This window comes from Bos grunniens, chromosome 15, assembly GCF_055505025.1.
Source record: "Bos grunniens cultivar Pamir isolate PY7600 chromosome 15, Bosgru_T2T1.0, whole genome shotgun sequence".
In the NCBI taxonomy this organism is placed as follows: domain Eukaryota; kingdom Metazoa; phylum Chordata; class Mammalia; order Artiodactyla; family Bovidae; genus Bos; species Bos grunniens.
Window position 1 is genome coordinate 65501837 of NC_141179.1, and position 22478 is coordinate 65524314.

Consider the following 22478-nt stretch of genomic DNA (forward strand, 5'->3'; position numbering starts at 1 on the left):
AGCCCCACCCAGCAGGGCCTAAGCATTCCCTCAAAAAAACTGGCAGGCCACCAACCGCCACCTCCCAGGGCACCCTGAAGGATACTGATAAGCCGAGGAGACAGTCACATCTGGGTACGCGGGGTCCAACCCCAAATTAGTTAACCGGGCGTTTGCAGGTCGGAGGTGAGGCGGTGCCGTTCCTTTTCCTATCTCTTCCCAGCCTCTCCTCTCCCGGAGTCCCTGCTCCTCAGCCCCGCCCCTACTTGGCTTCCAATCCCATTCCGCCTGGAGTTCAAGCGGCCAATCAGATGGCGGTCCTGCCGAGGGGGCGGGACGAGGGGGGGCGGAGCTGAGTGGCGGAGTCTGAAGTCGCCTATTTCAGCTGCGGCGCTGGAGACGCGTGACCCGGGCCCACCTGCAAAGTTCTGCATCGCCACTCAGACATCATGGCGGACAACCGGGATCCAGCCAGCGACCAGATGAAACACTGGAAGGAGCAGAGGGCCGCGCAGGTACACCCTGCGCTCTCCGAGCCGGCCCTACGGTCCGCGTAGGAAGCAGGGTGTTCTCGAGTAACGGCCCCTGCTGCCACAGCGCGGAGGTTCTGGGGAGGGAGGGCTGTACCACCGATCGCGCGGGGGCTAGGGGTGTTTGTGTGCTTCCTTTCGGTCTGGTTGGGCTGTTACATTCGCGGGCGGGAGGGGAGAGGGTTCTGGGCCCGGGGGCAGCGGTCCTGCAGGGTTTGTGGTAGGCTGTAGGTCGTGGATGGTTGGCTTACACTTTTGCGCCTTTGCCAGCTGGGACAGAGGTTGCAGTTTGAGGCAGCAGTGAAGGCTTATGGGGAAAGAGGCAGAGAGCTGCAGCTGCAAGAAAGGAAGTGACGGGGGAAGTGGGAGCAGGCTCTAGCTTTGCCCTGACTCAAACAATAACTACCAGCTTTCGTATTTGGGGTGTGGGGTGTCTTGGGGGCAGGGAACGACTTTTATCATCTCCATGTCCCCAGCATTGAACATAAAGCGTTGTTTGTGTGTTAGTTGCTCAGTCGTGTCCGACTCTCTGTAACCCCATGAACTATAGCCCACAGACAGACTGTTCTGTCCATGGAATTATCCAGGCAAGAATGCTGGAGTGGGTTGCCATTCCCTTCTCCAGGGGATCTTCCCGAACCAGGGATGTAACCCAGGTCTCCCGTGTTGCAGGCAGATTCTTTACCATCTGGGCCTCCAGGGAAGCGCAGATACAGCATTAAACAGCTAAATAAAAAGATTTGTACACCCATGATTTCTTTTGCACTTAAAAACATCATCTAGCATTTTAGAGCTAAAAGTGACCTTAGTGATTAATTAATGCATTTATTTACACCTATGCTTTGAGTGCCAGCATGTGCTAGGCACGGCGCTGGGGCAAGTGGAACAAATTCCAGTGAGGCTGAAAGCTCAAAGTCAAGTTTGGGAGACAAGACAGGTAAATAGATGGTTACCTTCCAACGTGGCCAGGGCACTAATATAGGTTATCTGCTGAATGTAAAGGGAGTGAATGTCCCAGTTGGCAGGCTTCTCAAAGCAGGTGACATCTGAACAAGAGCTTTACAGCTGAGTAGGAATTCAGCCCTATAGTGGTTGGCCAGTCATTCCTGGCCTGTACCCCTAGGATGTAGAGCATTCAAGGGCATCTCTGAGCAGGTTGGGTGGGATGGGAGCACTTCTGTTTTGAGTCTTCTTTTGTCAAATTGGGCTAGAGAGTGTTCAGGACTTGCCCAGTTCTCATGGCGGCTGGTTAATGGCAGAGAGAGGACTAGAGTCATGCTTTCTTCATCTTGTCTAGTGCGCTTTCTTCTTTTTAAAATTTATTTTTAATTGTAGGTTAATTGCTTTACGATATTGTGTTGGTTTCTACCATACATCAACATGAATCAGCCGTAGGCAAACATATGTCCCTTCCCTCCTGAACCTCCCTTCCACCTCATGCCACCCGTCTAGGTAGTGACAGAGTACTCGTTTAGTGCTCTTCCTTAAAACCGGGTTAGTGTTCATGAACTAGGATTAATGCTGAGTGCTCATGGATTACCTTGTAGTTCCCTGTTTGTGAGAAGGCTACCATTCTCTTTAAAGGGCCTGGAAAATCTCTTTTCTCATTTTGTTCCTTATTATGTGCTACTAGGGGATTTGGCTTTTCATGAGTTCTTAGTCAAAGTGAACCAGAGAGACTTAGCATCTTATCAGTCAAGGACAAGTGGCTAGTCAGTGGCAGAGTCAAGATTAGAACTCTGCTTCCTAGAGCCAGGATTCTCTGTACACCCAGTGGTTGCTGCATCTTGGTTCACATGGAGGTGTTCATGAATACTCGGTGAATTGGAAACAATATGGGCAAATGAGATTCTCATAAAACAAAATTCATTCTTTTGAAAGGACTCCGTTGAGACTAGCTTGCCTTGTCACTGTTTGGGAGAATTATTAACTGTTGTTAAATCATTAAGATCTTGCTGGTGACTTGCCCTACATGGTCACCCATGTGAGAAACAGCTGGCCTGCAAAGCTCATCTATAATCTGGGGACTCCTAGTTGAAATACTTCTGTCTCCTCTGCCCATGCATCTCAGTGCACTGTTTACATTGTCCTGATGGGCAGTCACATTGGCGTCTTGTTTTTCCTTACTTGAGCTGCTCTGAGTGGAAACTGCTTATTTTTATGAGGAGACTGCCCACTTCGCAAAGGAATTTTGCATCTGTCACATACCCTTTGTAATTTCCCAATGCTTTCTTTGGAAAATTTTCAAACATTCAGAAAAATGAGAAAAATTGTGTAGTATATGCCTATATACCCACGGCATTTTAAAAAATTTCTTTTAACATGTTATTCCATATCTGTCTGTCCCTTCATACATCCCTTAACCTATGTTTTGGAGGGGCACTTCACAGTATGTTGTAGACATCAGTAGACTTGATGCAAATTACCAGAATTCATTGTTTATTTATGTTTTTAAGGCAAAATTTATATACAAAAATATACAAATATGAAGTACACCAATCTGTGCTTTTTGATAAACACCTGTGAATCTGGTTCTTTTATCAAGATGTAGAAGATTCTCATCACCCTGGAATGTTCCCTCATGCTGTTTCCCATCTTTCCTGCTTCTCCTGCAATCCTGCTCCAGGCAACCACTGATGATTTTGCTTTTTAACCATTGATTTAGGTACTTCTTGTGTTAACGCTGCTTTCATTCAGCAAATATGTTTTAAGATAAAAAAAAATGTTTTAGGATTCATTCCTGTCATTTCATGTATTGCTGAGTAGTAATAGTACTAGTACTATTACTGATTAGAGCACCATTGTCTGATTAGAGCACCGTGTGCTTATCCTGTTGTTGGGCACCTGGACTATTCCCAGTGTGTGGCTGTTATGAATTAAGTTTCTATAAAGAGTCTTATACAAGTCTTTTTGTGCACATATGCTTTTATTTCTCTTAAAAAATACCTGTGAATAGAATTGGCGAGTAAGTGAATAAGGTAAGTGAATGTCTTATGAGAAATTCCTAAGCCTTCTTCTGATGTGGTTTACCATTTTACACTTCTGTCAACAGTGTTTGAGATTTACATTGGTCCACCTCCTGCCATCCTTTGGGATTGTCATTCTTTTTAAGTTTAGCCTTTCTGGTGAATAAGAAGTGATATTTGCATTGCTCTGATGACCAGAGATGCATCTTTTCATGTGCCTATTTGACCAGTGGTATACAGTATTTCTTCCCTGGTGGCTCAGATGCTGAAGACTCTGCCCACAATGCAGGAGACCTGGGTTCGATCCCTGGGTCAGGAAGATCCCCTGGAGGAGGAAAGGGCAACCCACTCCAGTATTCTTGCCTGGAGAATTCATGGACAGAGGAGTCTAGCAGGCTACAGTCCACGGGATCAGAAAGAGTCAGATATGACCAACACACACATATGTATTTCTTTAATGGATTTGTTCAAATCTTTTGTCCTTTAAAACATTGGATTGTTTGTTTTACTATCCTTGATTCATAGCCCATGTTTTAAGTACAGTCGGCTACATGCTGTAATAATACATCCCAAAGTGTATAATGGCATAAACCTATAAGAAGTTTATTTCTGTCTTATGTGATTAGCCAAAATGGTTTGAGGTTGCGGAAGGAGGTAGTGAGTCCTCAGCAGCCCACAGTTCCCCAAGGCTGCAGGCTGCAGGAGGCTGCTCCTGTGGCAACACAGGGTTTCTTAATGTTGCCCTCCACATCACTGTCTAGTCACAGACGATGAAGAGCGTGGAGGACAGTATATGGGAGGTTTAGATGCCAGGCTGGAAGCGGTGTGTGTCACTTCTGCCTGCATTCCTTTGTCTAGAACCGTGTCACATGGCTGCACCCACTGTGAGCGAGGCTGGGCGACAGTCTCCCTCTACACCCAGGTCACCAACCCTTCTACACCGTGTCCAAACATACTTTCAATGTGGTGACAATATCTCTGGCCATTTTCTTCTGATGTGGTGATGGGCAAACAGGCATAATCTCTTTCAGAAGGGTATGTTGGACTTTTACAATATTCTGTTAGAAATTTATGACAGTGAAGTATAGTTTTTTTTTTTTTTTTTTTCAAATCTTCATTTGCTTGGCAAGTGCTTTTTTAAAAAATAAGCGGGCAGGTCTGCATCAGTATCTTGCCTTCCACCACCCACTTTGTTTATATTTGTTCTGGACTATGAGCACTTTAAGTTGTGGAACTGCTGCTGGAGGGCACCCTGCCATCTCCTCCCTCAAAAACCGGATGCTGAATGTCGTGCTGGGTGTCTCCTTCTTTGGAACCGAGTCAGCCAGCATGAAAACAATTTATGGAGCATCTCTCCTTGTGGGCATATTTCATTGCTGACAAGTAAATTGGGACCTTTGTGAAATTTAACAGGAGAGTGACAAATCAAATACGTTCATAGGTATGACTTGGATCTTCTTAAAAATCTCTCTTTTTCTTTCTCTCAAAGTAGGTTTAGGGGAGGGAGGTGGTTCTCCAGGTTATTTCCAGTCCCTCTGAATGGAACTTGATGGAAACTTTTATTGCTTAGAATGCCATTGGCTCTTCCTGTGGGAAACTTAAAGTAATTAGTAGCCTCTGATCCCTTAAAAACTGGAGACTTTGAGCATTTCGAGACTTTCCTTTTTAAACAATTCCTAATTACTTGGAAGAGAAGTTGGGTTTTAGACCATCCATTCCTGTCAGTGAGTCACAAGACAGAACCTTTGAGGGTTTATGTATTTTTTAGGGTAAACTTGGTACTAGCTGCACTGACGTAACGTTGCCGACACTCGGGGGCTGGAGAGAGGTGACTGAATAACTTCTTGTGCATGTGTGTTTGTATTTCTTGTGGAGACCACCTTTTTTGTTCATTTTCCTTCTAGTACTGTGACTGCTGTCGTTTCTCCTGCTAAGAGTAAAGGAGTCTTTTACTTAGTGCATCGGTCATCCTTCATTTTTTGAGCCTTTGTCTCCTCTTACTCCCTACTTTTTTTTTTGAAAAAGTAAAGGACTAGTGCAATTCTCAGTGCTGTCAGACTTATTTAGTACAGTCATTTTCAAAACAGAGAAAACCTCTTATTCAGTAGCCATTCCGTGTATTTTCAAGGCTTTATTCCCGGTAGGATTATTCTGTTTGCTGATTATTGAAAACCAGTAGCAGTGTATTTTCACCATATCTGGAAATATAGACAGCTCACCAAGAAGAAAAAAAAATGTGAGCAGCTACTGGGACGTGTTTCCTCTTGTACAAAATAATACAAAAGAACCTTGTTTGAAAAGCAGACATTTCCCATTAGGGTGAGGAAGGAGGTGTGTTCAGTCTGTGCTTAGGGGTCCAACCATGTGACCTTGAAGTCTGACATTTATTTTCCTTGTTAAAGGCAACTTTTTTTTTTTTTTTCTTCTGGGATAAAAACTGTCCACTAGAATCTAAAAATAAATGATACAAATGAACTTATTTATAAAACAGAAATAGACTCACAGACATAGAAAGCAAATTTGCGGTTAACAAAGGGGAAAGTGGTGGGGGAGGGATAAATTGGGAGTTTGGGATTACATATACACACTAGTATAAATAAAACAGATAACCACCAAGAACCTACCGTACAGCATAAGGGAACTATACACAATATCTTGTAATAATGAGTAATGGAAAGGAACCTAAAATATCTATCTGGATCACTTTGCTATGTACCTGAAACTAACACAACACTGTAAATCAGCTGTGTTTCAATAAATTTTGTTTAAAAAAAAAAAAAAAGCTGATAGAGCTCATCCAGACCTACTTAAAAAAAAAAAAAGTGATTACTAATAAAGTTGGATTAATATCTACAAAAAAGAACAACAACAAAAAAACCCCCACTAGTTGTCTTCCCTGGGATCCTTGGAATCACTTTTTAATTTTCTTCAGGCATTTGCTCCCTCTGCCCTCACAGGCTTCACTTTGACACCAACAGCCTTGTTTGTGAAATCGCTCGGTCTTGTCTGACTCTTTGCGACTCCATGGCTCTATCTATGGAATTCTCCAGGCAAGAATACTGGAGTGGGCTGCCATTCCCTTCTCCAGGCGATCTTCCTAACCCAGGGATCAAACTCAGGTCTCCTGCATTGCAGGTAGATTCTTTACCATCTGAGCTACCAGGGAAGGGCAATTCTTGGCTTGCTGGTGAGACCTTATTGTTCCTTGCCCAGGGCATTGTTGTCAGCCTGAGGCCATATTTCATAGCAGTTAGCACAGTGTTGACATGCCTATTGTCACTCACTGACTCTTTAGTACACTTTGTTTAGTACCAACAGGGCCCATTTGGTTCTTAATGAAGAACATATTTTGATTTTTTCTTACATTTATTGGATTTCATTTTTTTCCATTATATATTATTCAATTTTTTTTTATTGAATGGCACTTCTAGAGGTGGATGGTATAGAATAACTTAGAAATGAGTAAAGTAGGACAGGAACTCATTCTTGCCTCTTGCACTTAGAATGACCAACGGTTCTTGACGTATACTGAGGCACCTGGTGGCTTAAGCATGAAGTCAGCTTACAAGATGAAGTATATCCTGGTGATGAAGTCACCACTTGGAGCCCAGAAAGCATAGTTTTTAGTCTTTAAGGCAGTCAGCGACGTTTCCCAGTGTTGTCAGGACACTGATTTTTGTGCTAGAGAACCCCCTCAGTGTGATGTGGTATTGAGGTGAGTCACTTTCTAATGCTTCCGATGTTTTAAGACGCAAAAAAAGCACATCTATTGAATTCAGAATTTATGAGTGAATGACCTGCATGGAAGTTAGGATTCTCGTTTTCTAGTGACAATCTCTGGGCAGGAGCCTGTGGCTCAGCAAAAAATCTGCCTGCAATGCAAGAGACATGGATTCGATCCATGGGTTGGGAAGATCCCCTGGAGAAGGGAATGGCTGCCCACTCCAGTGTTCTTGGAAAATCCCATGAACAGCCATCATGATAGGCTGCAGTCTGCAGGGTTGCAAGAGTCAGAGACAACTTAGTGACTGAATCACCACCAGGAAGAAGCCAGCGTTAATCACCTGGTTGGTCTGTTGTATATTTTGAGTACAGTGCTGAACTTGCCTGTCCTTTGTCTTGACCGAATGTGTTGATGTAGGAAGAGTATTTAACACAGAGCCTGCCCAGGGTAACCACTCATGCATGATGCAGCCCTTTATTTCTGTCCCTTGTTTCAACTTCTCCCTTACTTCTTTTCTTTGACATTGCTCTTTGATTCTTCATGGAAAAACAAAAAAACAAAAAACAACCCATACTTTATATTGTGGAAAATTTCAAACCGGAGCTGAACAGAAAAGATGGTATAATGAAGCTCCAAGCTTTTGTCTGTCAGCTTCAATAATGAATTTTTGTCACACCAGCTCTCCCCGCTAAGAGCTCCCCTACAGAACAGCAGTTCATGTGAGTTGCCACGACTTGCTGGGGTCATTAGGCATGTCTTGTGTGGCTCCACTGGCAGAGTTAAGGAGCCCCTTCTCCTTGCTTATTTTGCTTTGTATCTAAATGCCGTAATAAATGATGGCCTGAGGATGGCTAGATGCTGAGTTCTGTGAGTTCTAGAGAATCACGCGGGGGAGGTCTTGAGGAACCCTGACATTGTCTTTCTTTTTTTAACACTTTGTTCAAATCTGGATGCAAATAAGGTTCACACATGGCATTGATTGATATGTCTCTTAAGTCCATCTGTCTCTTCCTTAGGGTGGTTTTAAATGAAGTTTACAGTGATTTAGTAACCTGTGAAGGGTCAGGCTTTACAATCAAACAGGGTTCAACTTGAGGCTTGACCGCTGGGCAGATTACCTCACCTCCCTCCCCTTTCGTTTCTCATATTGAAAATGGGATAACAATTCACCTTACCTTGCAGTATTGCTGTGAGAATTAATTTATATAAAACGTGTGTAAACCAACACATGTCAGTTACCCAGCCTGTAGAATATGTGCAGGAGATGTAAGCTGTGCTGTTCTGAGAAGCACTATAGTGTGTGCTTTTGGGTCCTTGAGCCAGTCTGCTTGGGTTCAAACTCTGCTTCTGCCCCATTTTAGGTGGGTAGCCTTGAGCCGGTTGTATAACTTCTCCACGCCTCAGTTTCCTCTTCTGTATAGTGGAGATTTTCACAGTCCTTACCTTGGAGAGGTGGACTAAATGTGATAACCTGAGTAGAGTGTAGAACAGTGCCCGCAGAGCAAGCTGATATTTGTTGTTCTGAAGCTTGAGTGTGTCTAGTAAGGCCTTTCACACCTAAACAGAGAGAGGAAGAAAGAATCAGTGGGATGACAGGAGATGCAGGCATCGTCTTCATTATAAGCTGAGGCTTAACTGGAGAATGTGGCTTAGGAGTTTGGGCAAAGAGGGCCTGCTGAGGCCGTTTCCCTGATTTGAATTTATTTACGCCTTGTGTTTAGGCGACTCTGGAGACCACCAGAGGAGTAGATGCTACTGTGGCCACTGGCTTCCAAAGGGAAGAGCATGGGCCCTGTGTAGGCCTGGGTCCCTTTCCCAAACTGCCCCACCAGGGGAAGTTTCCCCGCTTCCTTGCATCAGGGCAGGAGGCCCGGAACACCACCTCACTGTCATTCTAACCCCCCACCGAGAAACTCGAGGACCAAGGCAGTCTTTGGTTTTCTGAACGCAGTGTGTTGTAGGCACTGATATGCTAGAAGACGCTAGGTATATTCTGTACTGATCTCTGAGAATATAAAGCTGACATTATGACTCTATTGGGATTGAAAGCTGGGGACAGTTTGTATGACCCTCTTTTTCAGTTTAAAAAAAGAAGCCTACGATAGCGAGTTCTTGGAAATTCTGTGAGCAGAGGGCACTTACCAGTGGCAACTATGTTGACAAAATATTTCACCAGAGAAAGCCATCTTGACTGCTCCCAGGAAAATTTCTTCATCCCTGTCTTAGTTTGAGCCAAAAAATACAAACAGCAAAGCCAAAGTGGAATTTTACTTTGATCTCGAGCCTCTCTTTCTAATCATGGTGTTAGCCTTTAAACCAGGCCAAAATACTTCTTGCCAATTGCTGCAGCAATTTTTATGACAAGTTTGTTTCACGGTTTTTCATCAGAATTTGAAGTTACAGGACTTCCCTGGTGGTCCAGTGGTTAGGAATCCACCTGCCAATACAGGGGACGTGGCTTCCACCCCTCATCTGGGAAGATTCTACGTGCGACGAGGCAAATAAGCCTGTGTGCCACAACTCCTGAAGTCTGAACGCCGAGACCTTTCTCTGCCCCTAGAGAAGCCAAAGCAATGAGGAGCCTGCGTACCACAACTAGAGAGTCGTCCCCACTTGCCACAACTAGAGAAAGGCCCTGCACAGCAATGAAAACCCAGCATCACCTAAAAAAAAAAGAAAAGAATTTGAAGCTATAAATTCAGATATTTCCCTTTTGCTTTTTGGAGGGAAGTGCAGGGAGAGGCATGGGCTATTGTTACCTCCTCCTCCTTTTGCGAAATAATCTTTCTTGGCCATTTCATATCGGTCCACAGTTTAATTCATTCCCTTGTTGAATCCTCAGCCGTGGTTGTGCACTTGTGGCAGGGCTCTAGATGCAGAAAGAGTATACTGTCTCGAGAGAAAAAACCACAAGGCACTAAGGCAATGATTATCTGTTCTGTGGGCCCAGGAAGATGCCCTTGGCCCGGCTTGTGGGGTGGCATGGGTGCGGCAGGAAGAGTGGTCCGGGAGAAGCATGTACGGTTGTCATGAGGAATTGGCAGCCAGAAAGATGTTAAACATATTAACAGGTAACTGATGCTGCTTTTCCAGAGCAGGAGCTCTCAGAATTGCCTATCAACAGAAGAGCTCTTCTGTCCTCAAAAATACTCTAGTTGTAAGTGGTCTTGCACTGAGTTAAAACAGGCCCTTCCCTGGCCGTCCAGTGGTTAAGACTCCTTGCTTCCAGTGCAGGGGGCACAGGTTCAGTCCCTGTTGGGGAACTGAGATGCCACATGTCACATGGAGTGGCCAAAAAATTTAAAAAACAAAACCCCTATAACCAGCAAGTTGGCAGACATATCTTTGCCCTTCCATACTTTCCTATGTGCTGCCACACAGAAATCTGCATAAAGTTACTTAAATACTCTGAGCATGTGGCATCGACCACTAAACAAGTAATGATATTCCTCTCACTGATTGTGGACAGGCTTGAAAGAAGATAGCTAGAAAAAAAAGCCTTGCATATGGCAAGTGCTCGAGAAATGGTATTTACAAAAGGAAATGAGAAACTAGGTACCGTTCCATCAGCTGTGCTGAATCTGTGTGTTTGTCCTTTCTGATTAGCTTTGGACCAGTGGTAACCGTCCTCCATCATATCCCTAGAGAAAGCCCAGAGCTTGCGTCACGGGATGTTGGGGATGCTGTTTCTTTTGTTTGCTGCTGGTGAAAAACAGGGGCACGGGCTCCAGGGTGTGGTTATATTCTGGTTTTACTGGCACTCGCTGTCCTCAGGAGCCCTCTGTCTACCCTCCTCTGAGGGGGCAGACCTCTACCCTTGTGTGTGCAGGTCACAGGGATACATCCTGCCGGGCTCTGGTCTGTGGGGACCGGGAGGACAGTGAATGAGTGACTTGAAATGAGTCACCTGGGGGGCCCTAGTGCTAAATCCACTCCCCCGCCGCCCCACGCCTGCCATCCAGCCTGCAGAGGGGTCCGCCATGGGGCTGTTGAACTAATGAGACCCAGGTGCACTGTGGCTGCTTCTTACGTCCTTGACCAACAGACAAGCTCCCACTTATTTTTCCCTCCTGCCCCGTCTTTCCCGGCCTCTGGCTGAAGTCCGCTGACCTGTTGCTCTCATCACCACTGCCAGACAGTTGCTGCCTCTGCCTTTGGTAGGCTTTTCATTTTTTCTCCCTTCTTTACCACTCCCCTCCCTTGTCATCACCTCTGCCTTTCTCAGCACATGCAGGGAGTGGCTTCATCTGACTGTACTCGTCTAAACAGGTACCATCTTCCAGGTCTTGCTGTTCTGGGACATTTTTGTCATTGCTTGTAGCCCAGGAGGGCTGGTTTTCACTGCTTTCTACTTCAGTTTAGTCACTCAGTCATGTCCAAGTCTTTGCGGCCCCACGGACTGCAGCATGCCAGGCTTCCCTGTCCATCACCAACTCCGGAGCTTGCTCAAACTCATGTCCATCGGGTCAGCGATGCCGTCCAACCATCTCATCCTCTGTCCTCCCTTTCTCCTCCTGCCTTTAATCTTTCCTAGCATCAGGTTCAAAATTATTCTAAATGTTTGAGAATGCTGGAAGTTTGATTTAAACAAAAATCAAAACAAATTGTATCTATTCTGGGGTTAATTGCAATGCTTACTGCATGGAACTGGCTTTTTTTCAGAAATGACTTTTAAAATTTTGCTTTTGATGGTCCATTTCCCAGCTCCACGTTCACTTACTTTATTTAGTAAAGCTTCATTGCATTAATTCTGTTAATTTTCACCATCTCAGTGAATATACTGTGTCCTTCTTTTCATCTAGTGATTACTCTCTGTCTTTGTTTAAATTCAGTATCTCTTATTTGATGTTGCCCTAAACACCGCCTGAAGTCAGGAGTCTTTTCCTCCCTGATCTTTGACCATGACCTCCATTCTGTCTTGCTGACTGTTGAATCTTTTCCTGCCACACTTGTTTTAAAGACATATTGCATATCCATTGGCTTGGAAAGGTGTTAAAAGAGAGGACAGTTGATCTATTAGACCAGGGAACTAGAAGAGAGGCTGAATGTTACTGACCTACAAACCCAGGTTTCATTTCTCGGGGGGATGGATGTCATGGAGGAGATTCCTGCACTGGGTGGGCAGGAGGCCCAGTGACGGCAGCGTTCCAGCATTGCCACACTAAGATTCCATGATTCATTGTCACGAGGCGAGACCATCTCATTCTTTAGTCCTTCAACTCGCTCATGCCCTCATCCAGCTGGCTCTGCATCTGCCTCCTCTGGGCGTAGGTTTTAGTCTTGACTTTATCACCCTGACCTGGTCCTGAGGAGGAGTCTTGGGATGTGGTCTCGTTAGTTTCTCAGCAGCAGCGCCTTTCTGTATTCGGGATGCAAAGATGGAAATGACCCTCTGACCCGTTTACCGTTCCTCTCACCGAGCTTGGTGTTCTCTCACATACTCTTCTCCCCCCACCACTGGCCCCCCTCCCCTGCCATTTTTATTGTTTTGCACATGAAAAGTTGACTAACTTGCTAGTAGCCAGGGGAGGACTGGGGAAGGTTGTGGGAGAGGCAGTTGGCTGCTGTCAAAAGCAGAATGTGACCACAGAGCAAGATGAAGCTGCCCGGGATCACGAGAGGCTTAAAAATGCTGCTCCCACCCTAGAGAAGGGACAGCTGAAGGGCTCCTGCTGTAATAGAAATGGGAAAATTGGGTGGATCTAATTTTTAATTACAGTGAAACAACCTATCTCATCTCATAGACATTTGGCATCTTTTGAAAATTAATGCTGTAATCCATCTTACCAGTAACTGTTTATTTTCGGTGATGACAAAAGCCGGTGACTTCTTTTGGAATTGAGAAGAGATGCTGCAGATGGCTGAGTACTGCTTGAGAGCAGCGTACTGCACTGTACAGGGTCATTCGCCTTGACATGTCTGGTGGTCAGGAAGTATTTGGAAATCTGTGTAAAGCAGGTGGAGGCATAGCTTCCCTGGGGACCATCTCTCATTATGAGTTTGGATATTCAGTGTTAAACGCATATGACATATAATCCCTTTTAGGGGGATCTCTACCTGGGGTTTCCTGTGTGGAGCCTGGTGGCTATACCTAGACCAGAGGGGGAGCAAGTTGGTGAGTTATCTAGATATCGTCCTGCTCAGCATTTCATAGGATTTCTGTGACCCAATTAAAATTTCAGGCAGCTGCATATTTTGTAACGTTTCAGTACTTTTCACACAGGAAATTTAAAAAGAGTTTGAGTAGCAGATGTAAAAATGCAAAATGATGTGCCCTGTGTCAGTGGAAATTGAAGGTGTGATTGACTCTCTTGAACTCTTTTCCTCTCGTGTTCACTTAGAAACCTGATGTCCTGACCACTGGAGGTGGTAATCCAGTAGGAGACAAACTCAATAGTCTGACGGTAGGGCCCCGAGGGCCCCTTCTCGTCCAGGATGTGGTTTTCACTGATGAAATGGCTCACTTTGACCGGGAGAGAATTCCTGAGAGAGTCGTGCACGCCAAAGGAGCAGGTGAGAGCTGTGTTCATTTGCTGTGAAAGGACTGTTTAATAACACCTGGGTTAAAAATTACTTCTCAAAGGATCAGAGTTCTTTAAGAGAAGTGCCAGATTTCCATTCCTTGGAGAAAGGCAAAACTGTCCATCAGTAGAGGAGTCAGTAATTAAATGATGGTTATTTCCCTGGATTGAACCTTCCATGTAAAATACTTTATTTTGCTAAAAATAAAAGTAATCTTCCTTTTATTCCATTATGCAGCTTAGTACAAAAAAATATGGAAATACACAGACATACTGTAATTATAACTGGATTAAGATGGTGCACTTAACTGGATAAACACTGGAATTAACTGTGCAAAGTCAATGACTGTGTAAATGTGCTGTAAATGTGCTGTAGTGATTTTTGTAGTGATTTTTCCTTTTTGTCCAAAACTTCTGTAAAACTTTTATCTTGCTTTTATTACAGAAACAAAAGATATAGATGGTATTTAAAAGAAAGCTAAAAACTCAAAAGGAGGGACTTCCCTGGCAGTCCAGTAGTTAGGACTCCAAGCTTCCAATGCAGGAGGTCTGGGTTCCGTCCCTGGTTGGGGAGCCAAGATCTCACAGGCTGCATGGCACAGCCGATAAATAAATAAATTACTTAAATATTGTGAATCTTTAAAAAAAAAAAAAAAACTCAATAGGGAAAAGAAAGCTTGATAGAAAGGAATAAGTTTTGTTGGACTCCCGTTTCAGTTCAGTTCAGTCGCTGTCCTGTCCGACTCTTTGCGACCCCATGAATCACAGCACGCCACGTCTCCTTGTCCATCGCCAACTCCCGGAGTTCACCCAAACTCATGTGCGTCGAGTCGGTGATGCCATCCAGCCATCTCACCCTCTGTCGTCCCCTTCTCCTCCTGCCCCCAATCCCTCCCAGCATCAGGGTCTTTTCCAGTGACTCAGCTCTTCGCATGAGGTGGCCAAAGTATTGGACACAATTTCTTTATTTCCTGTTCTGTCGTCTCCAGCTTTTTTGTGGGGTTTTTCCGTCATGCCTCTGATATGCTGTTCAGGTGGTTGTTTGGCTCTGTGGCGAGCTTCCTAAGTGCTCAGCCTTTCCATGTGTTTTCTCCTCCTCTCTCCCCTATTCTTTCTCTCCTAGATCCTACTTGTACCTGAAGGGCCTCTCAGACCCTGTGTTCTTCCAGCAACCCTGACTAGTTCCTTCTGGCTCCACTTCTCTTTGGCTCCGGCTCTGTAGCTCTCAGCTTAGCCCTGAGTGACGTAGGGCTTTGCATTTTGCTCTCATCATTTTATGTTTGGTTATCTCCCCTTCTCCCATCATTGGAAGCTCCCAGAAGGCCAGTGCTAAGTCACCGGTTTCTCTTGTCACCCAGATACCTGTTGCGGGCCTGGTGACCTGAGTGATAGTCTTGTGATGCCAATTTCTGTGTCTTCCTCCTTAGGGGCTTTTGGCTACTTTGAGGTCACACATGACATTACCAGATACTCCAAGGCGAAGGTGTTTGAGCATATTGGAAAGAGGACGCCCATTGCAGTTCGCTTCTCCACTGTTGGTAAGTTGCTCTGTTTGTATTACTGGTGTTGCTTGACTCAACTCTGTGTTTTATCTGAGGCATTTATAGCTTAGTTTGCAGAAAAAACTTACCAGACAATAGGAAACAAGCACTTCTCCAAAGTATAGCAACATTTTACAGTAGAAAAATTATTTTAAGACATGTAGAAAGTTACTTATAATTCTGTTTGTTGAGAGGTCTTAGGAAATCATGCTTGTGCAGAGCTCACGCCTGCAACCCTGTGACATTTGGAAAGAGTTTTTCCTATGAGCGGTTGCCTCAGATGGAACATGAAGTGGTAGTGTTACTCCACAGCCATGAGAACAACTGCCCTTTATTGAGGGTTAACTCTGTGTCACCCATGGTTAGTGTTGTACTGATCCTGCTTATAATCTGTAGATGTATTAATGCTTTGCATGGTGGGGTTATTTCTGTTTCTGAGAGAGTGATTTTTCTCATGTTACAGAGCTAGTCAGAGATAGAGCTATCAAATTGCATCTCAGCATACCACAATGCCTGATTAATTCTGCCTCTGCATGAGTCTGTGTTTGTGCATTTTTATAATTGTGTGAAATGCAAAAGGAAATGAAATTAAGGATAAAAATTTCTGTCTTGACTCATTTTCTTAATATTAACCTCATAATTTTGACAACTTGCTTATTCTCTTTGTTCATTGCCTTAATCTTCATAATTATTCTCTTCCCTTATTTTACTTCAATTTTTAATTACCTGTTTGAACAAAGCTATCATCTCTTATTTTAATTTAAATTTTAATTACCTGTTTGAACAAAGCTATCTTATTATGTTAAATGGGTAATATTTTCAGCTGTTATTATATATACTTTCTTATTTCTCTCAGCTAATTTCTTTGTTTACTTTTTCAGTCTAAATTAGCTGGTGGGTAGTAGAAATAATAACCCAGGCACTTAAATACCTAATATGCTTCTAGAGCTTGGGAAGGGCAGACCCCAGTGTTTTTATGACTTGAGGCTTCCTGGATGCAGAGTACTGTTGTGAGGCTTCATTTTCCCCGTTTGAATCTTCCAGCTGGAGAATCGGGCTCAGCTGACACAGTTCGTGACCCTCGTGGCTTTGCAGTGAAATTTTACACAGAAGATGGTAATTGGGATCTTGTTGGAAATAATACTCCCATTTTCTTCATCAGGGATGCTCTATTGGTAGGTGATGAATTATTTCACACTCTGCAGATATTTGTTGATTTAAATTGATTTCAAATACTCCGTATAGATTGGCATTTGAGGAAAAGCCCTGGGAAGAGCAGAAAGAAGAGAACATCGATTGGGATTGGCTGGATTGCCTTTTACATTTTTTTCTGTATTTAGTATCTTTTTATGAGGTCAGATTACAACAATTATCATTAGTCTTAGTTTGGCATTTTGGGGTGCACTGACTTGATGGGAATGATCCAGTTTTCCTTGCAGCACTTGAAAGATGAATAAAAAGAGGCAGTCTGCTCAAAAACGTGTAGAGGGTAAATTTCATTTTAGGGTTTTGCAGCTTAAAATTTTTAAATTGTCTTGTTCAAAATGATAATCTGTAAACCTAATAATAGGCAATGAATTAAGACACCATAGGCCTGGCGTGCTATGGTTCATGGGGTCGCAAAGAATCGGACACAACTGAGCGACTGAACTGAACTGAATTGAAGACACCATAAGTCCTGTAAACTTAATTTTTGGATTTTTTCCCTCTCTTTTTCCATTTAGTTTCCATCCTTTATCCACAGCCAGAAGAGAAACCCTCAAACGCACCTGAAGGATCCGGACATGGTCTGGGACTTCTGGAGCCTGCGTCCTGAGTCTCTGCATCAGGTGGGAATGCCTCTTTTTTCCACTATGTCACCTGATAAGGAACTGTTAATTATGCCTCATATAGTTTTCTCCAGTTTTGGATATTTTATTGGAGTTGATTTTTGACTTTCTTTTGGAGAGCCTTCCTCAGATTTCTTGGTCCTTGAAGACTTTTATAATGACGATTTTATTCATCTTTCCCCATTCATGGACCTTACATGATACTGAACCATTATCAATTGATATTGAACAGTATTAAGGATTAAAGTTTCTTGTAGGAAGTCAAGCTCTTTGTATTAGGGAAATGAAGGGAAAGTAGTACCAATCAAATTTTCTATTAAATTAGAATGTGAACAAGTTAGGCTACTTTTCAGATTTGTTTTAGCTTTTCTTTATAGAATTTTGAGTCAGGACATTAGTGATTTATGTTTAATCTTTCTGCTTTGAAATTCTTCCGTTTGATATTTTTTTCAAATGGCAACCCTTCCTGTGAGCACTTGGCTAGTATGTTCCATGTCATTAAGAGATTTTTCTGGCAACTTAGGACTGTTTTAAAAATATGTTTTGATTTAAACTGAAGAATTTGACCCTTGATTTTTCTGTTCCTTAGGTTTCCTTCCTGTTCAGTGATCGAGGGATTCCAGATGGACACAGGCACATGAATGGATATGGATCGCATACTTTCAAGCTGGTTAATGCAAATGGAGAGGCAGTTTATTGCAAATTCCATTATAAGGTATAGGTCACCTTTGACAGAGTGGGTGGAAGGCTCCTACTACCCACGTCTCCTTACTTCTCCTGAGGATTGGGCAAGGATCAAGGCCTGGCCTTCTCCACCTTTCCCTTACCTCCACCCCCAAGAATGACAAGTATCTATCTGGTTGATTAGGACCCTGATTATCTTATTGGCCACTGCCTGAGGCCCAGTTAGAACAAAGTAGTCTCTCTTTGGTCTCTTCATGTGGCTGATAGCACACAGCTGCTATCAGTAGTCAAGCTTTTTCTTTCTGGACCCTGGGAACTCTGCCATAAATATTCGGGCAAGTGCTCATTTTGTGCTGGCTCTCGGCATTTCTGGTGCTGGCAGGTGCAAATTGATACATATTTTTTTCCCCTGGAGAAGGAAGATCTAAGGTTTTAGATCAAAGATAAAGAGATTATAGAGGCCTCCCAGCTTGGTAAGAGGAAATTCCTACCTGGTTTAGCCTAGAGTTCTTTGTTGGAGTTTAGAGTCAGGTGTTAGCAAACAGTCACACGTTTGCTTTGCCTTCCGTAGCCCTGAGTACACTGTTCTGAGTACAGGTACTTTTGGGGTCCAGGAGGGCTTTAAGACAGAATTGGGACATTCTTGTTTGTAATAGCAATCTCATTCTCATTTTCAACATCTGATGCTATCTTTCCAAAAATATTTCTCCTCGCTTTTAAATTCATCCATCTATTTTTTTAAGGATTTATTATGATCACCACACATTAAAAAATCAGTTATAAATTTCAGGAAACAAAAATTGTTTCTTTCTTTCATAATTGAGATTTTTATTGGTTGTTTTGAGGATCAGTATACAGACATTTCAAGTTGTACACAATTGTAACATATGTACCAAAAATCTAAAAAAATCATGTAGTTGTGATTCTTTTCTAAACATTTCAGTGATTTTCTAGCTTAAAATTTGGAGGCAAATTTTCCTTGATGGTATATCAAGTATCAATATCTTCAAATGTTAATATGCTGTTATATCAAAAGTCCCACTAATTCACAATTTAATATCATATATACTACATACTTGAATTTTCAGTCATTCATAGCATGTTAACAAAGTTACTAGGAAGACTGGACTTCCACAACCAAAGATGTTACGGGGTGCATAAAGTTCTGACAAGGAGAGCCAACATCAAGCAGTGGTTTGCTTTATTTAGGGAACAGTTGTACCAAAAACAACATAGGAGAAGTGACTTAAAGTGTTCAAGACATTAAGTGTGCAACTAATTCCAAAGTGCTATGTAATACGCTTTGTTTTATAGGGTAGAAAAGCTATCCTCATTTATGGAGTTGTTAAGGTGACACCCAAGACAATCAAAGCCTCCCACATTCAGTACCCCACTATTTTCTGGTTGTACCAAAAAATAACCAACCAGCAAATGATCTTATTTTTAAAAAAAAAAAAAAAGCATTTACACTTAAAAAATTGGATAAGGTGGGATACTTTCCTTCTTTTTTTTTTTTTAAATATTTATTTACTTCTTTGGCTGTGCTGGGTCTTTGTGGTGGCAGATGGACTTAGTTGCCCCACGGCATGTGGGATCTTAGTTCCCTGATCAAGGGTTGAACCCACGTCCCCTGCATTGCAAGGTGAATTTTTAATTACTCGACCACCAGGGAAGTCCCAAGATTCCCTCCTTAAAACTGTTTCTAAAGCTACTAAGAAACTTGGATTTACCAAATAGTTGATTAAAAAAACATCCCTCTGGATTGTACAAGAAGGGAGACAGGGACCACTGATAGTACTGGGTGTGTGGTACTGATCACACTTGGCTTCTCTCTCTCCCGCTTCATCAGAGGCCGGGCTCCCTCTGTTTTCTGCAGGTGATCATCTTTAGTCCCTTGGTTAGCGACTTTGTCCTGGTTTCCTTTTGCTCCTCCCCGTTAGCCTTTTGTTGGCACGTTTTTGCCTGAAGATTTATCCTTTTCTGCTGCCTTTTGGGGCTTTATTTCCACTTTTGTGGAGCAGGTTTAGCTGACAGCCTTGCAGCTCTCTTTTTGGGCTCCTCATTCTCCCCACCTCCCCCAACTTCTGAGCTGACCTTCCTCATGGCAGCAGTGGGAGCTGGGGAGGTATGCTGGGTCACCTGGCCGCTGCTACTCCTCCAGCCCTTCTTTTTTTTTTCATTTCCTTTCATACAATCAGATCAGTTACTTTTGGGGAACATTTTGAGAATCTTTTAATTGAGGTGTTCTCATGGGTTCTTTTAGTATGACTTTGGCATTGGTTAGAATAAGTAACATTGCCAGAGAACTCTAGAGGGTTATTTAAAAAACCTCTGGTTGCTTAAGAACTTGTTTCCAAATACTGCTGCTAAAATAAGCAGAGACAGAAGTGGACTCATGACATATACAGGCTCCCACTTAATGGTATCCCAAGGACCTATTTTCTTCTGTCCTATTTGAACCATTATCTGAACAACTTAGGTGGGTGTATCAAACAGGAAAACTGTTACCCCTGTTTATATCTATGACTTGGATCTATAACCTTTGGCAAGGAACAGTTACAGGAAACAGTTGACCCACTGGCTTGTAATTGCCAAAAGAAGAAGTGTAGTGTCACTTAGAGCAAGACTAAGTGATTGTATCTGGGACAACTAGTGTGGTCGTGGCTTTGTAGTTAGAACAATCTGAACTCCCATCTTCCCTCTTCTAGATAATTGTCTCTTGGCACATTATTAAAGGTTCTCTGAACTCCAGTTTAGTCATGGTGAAATAGTGCCAGCTGTCAGTGGCCCTGGAAAGATTGGGATGCTTACGGGTCTGTTCAGCCAAGGGCTCTGAGGTAGCGTGGGATCTAATAGACTCATCAGTCTGGATTATTCTAACCTAAGGTCATACCTTTCTAAACCCAGGGGCTTCAGTTAAAATCAGAAAGGTATTGCAATAATATTGTACAATTTAGTGTATTTGCTGGGTGATCTGCAGATGGTGACTTCCATATTCTAATTCTGAAGATCTAACAGGCTGAAAAAAATCTTGCCACTGGCTAGAGAGAGCTGGGATTTCTGTGCTAGACATCGGCCAGCCTTCTAGAGGTGACTTTTGTGAAGGAAATATTTATGTGGTGCCTGACTTATTTGGGCTCTTTCAAAATAAGATAGTGGTGGGAACTCTATTGAAGAGCAGGATGGGATGATAATAGGAGCTTTGGTGAAAGTGACTTAACGTCTTTGGGTTTTAATGGCTTGTTTGAAAGTCAGAATATTAATACTATTGGGTTGACCAAAAAGTTCAGTTGGGTTCATCTTATGGAAAAACTTGAATGAACTTTATGGCCAACCCAGTACTTTTGGTTGCTCATAGTTGGTGAACTGCTTGAGTAGCTATACCGAATTTCTTTTCAGCTCTATAAACCGTGAGTCTATGATTTCTTTAAAAAAAAGTTAAAAAAGGAAGAGAGTTGGGGTGGAGGAATACTAGCTGAGCACAATCTCAGTAGTTGATTTGAGATATTATAAGACAGGGAATTTAAAAAATTATTTCATGCTAAAAAAGGAGGAAAGTCCTTTAATTTTATTAACTATTTGCTTACTTTAAAAATATATTTTGATTTTTTTTTCTGATTGGAAATAGCATGAGTATAAACATTCAAATAGTAGCCACTCTGGAAAACACTTTTGAAATTCCTCAAGAAATTAACCATAGAATTACCATATGACTCAGCAAGTCCATTTTACAGTATGTGCTCAGAAAAATCCACTGACTTGAACACTTGAAAACGGTTAAAATGATAAATTATATGTTATGTATACTTTATAGCAAAAATTGTTTTGGCTTTTCTGAAGACACTAATGTAGCATTTTCTAGATGAGCGAAAAATTGAAAGTGAACTCTGTGTCAACAGTTTAAAAAATTCAAATAATGTGGAATCCATAAAGAGAAAGAAAGACTAATTTTAAATATAAAATGTGTAGACAGATTCCCTGGAGATTGAAAAGAATCAGGATAAGCAAACAGAATTTCTTACTGATAAATTCATACTTGTGTCAGATTTGAAGAGGGGAGTTACTGTTACAGGAAAATCCAGTCTTTGGATAGTGTCACTCACAATCCCTCAGTGAATTACTGATTGAAGTTTGATAACTTTGCCAGTAAGTTTCAGTTTGAGCTTCTTTGTTTTCTCCTGTAGACTGATCAGGGCATCAAAAACCTTTCTGTTGAAGATGCAGCAAGACTTGCCCACGAAGATCCTGACTACGGCCTCCGCGATCTTTTCAATGCCATTGCCACAGGCAACTACCCCTCCTGGACTTTATACATCCAGGTCATGACATTTAGTGAGGCAGAAATTTTTCCATTTAATCCATTTGATCTTACCAAGGTGAGTCAGTTAACAACTAAGTTGTTTTCTTTTTAAAGTGTCTTCACACCTAATTTAAAAAAAATTGTAGTCAAGCATTTATAAGTTGTGTACAAAACAGTTGGAGCCACCTAAGAGTTTCCTAGCCTGTGAATGAGGGCTCACCAGCATCTCCCTTCCAGTTCCTGTTTGATAACTTTACTGAGTTCGTCTGGGTGGCCTGATATATTGTTGTTAGCAGGGAACAAATTTTGATGAGATGATGTACTTTTGCCCAGGGAAAATGTCAATATTTACTCCTGTTTGCTGTTGCAAAAGATTCAACCCATGCCCTCACCTTAAGTTCTTA

General features: G+C 42.6%; 1 protein-coding gene across 1 annotated transcript in view; it reads left to right on the top strand.

Annotated features, from left to right (window-relative positions):
* The first annotated feature begins 384 nt into the window (after window positions 1–384).
* CAT (catalase) overlaps window positions 385–22478 on the top strand; it is a 35879-nt gene continuing 13785 nt past the window's right edge. Inside the window, exons 1-7 of the mRNA XM_086341126.1 lie at window positions 385–494; window positions 13541–13712; window positions 15148–15258; window positions 16306–16436; window positions 16986–17090; window positions 17680–17805; window positions 21959–22150. Of these exons, the coding sequence (XP_086197252.1) occupies window positions 429–494; window positions 13541–13712; window positions 15148–15258; window positions 16306–16436; window positions 16986–17090; window positions 17680–17805; window positions 21959–22150 (903 nt within the window). The 5' untranslated portion in view covers window positions 385–428. The remainder of the gene's footprint in view (window positions 495–13540; window positions 13713–15147; window positions 15259–16305; window positions 16437–16985; window positions 17091–17679; window positions 17806–21958; window positions 22151–22478) is intronic.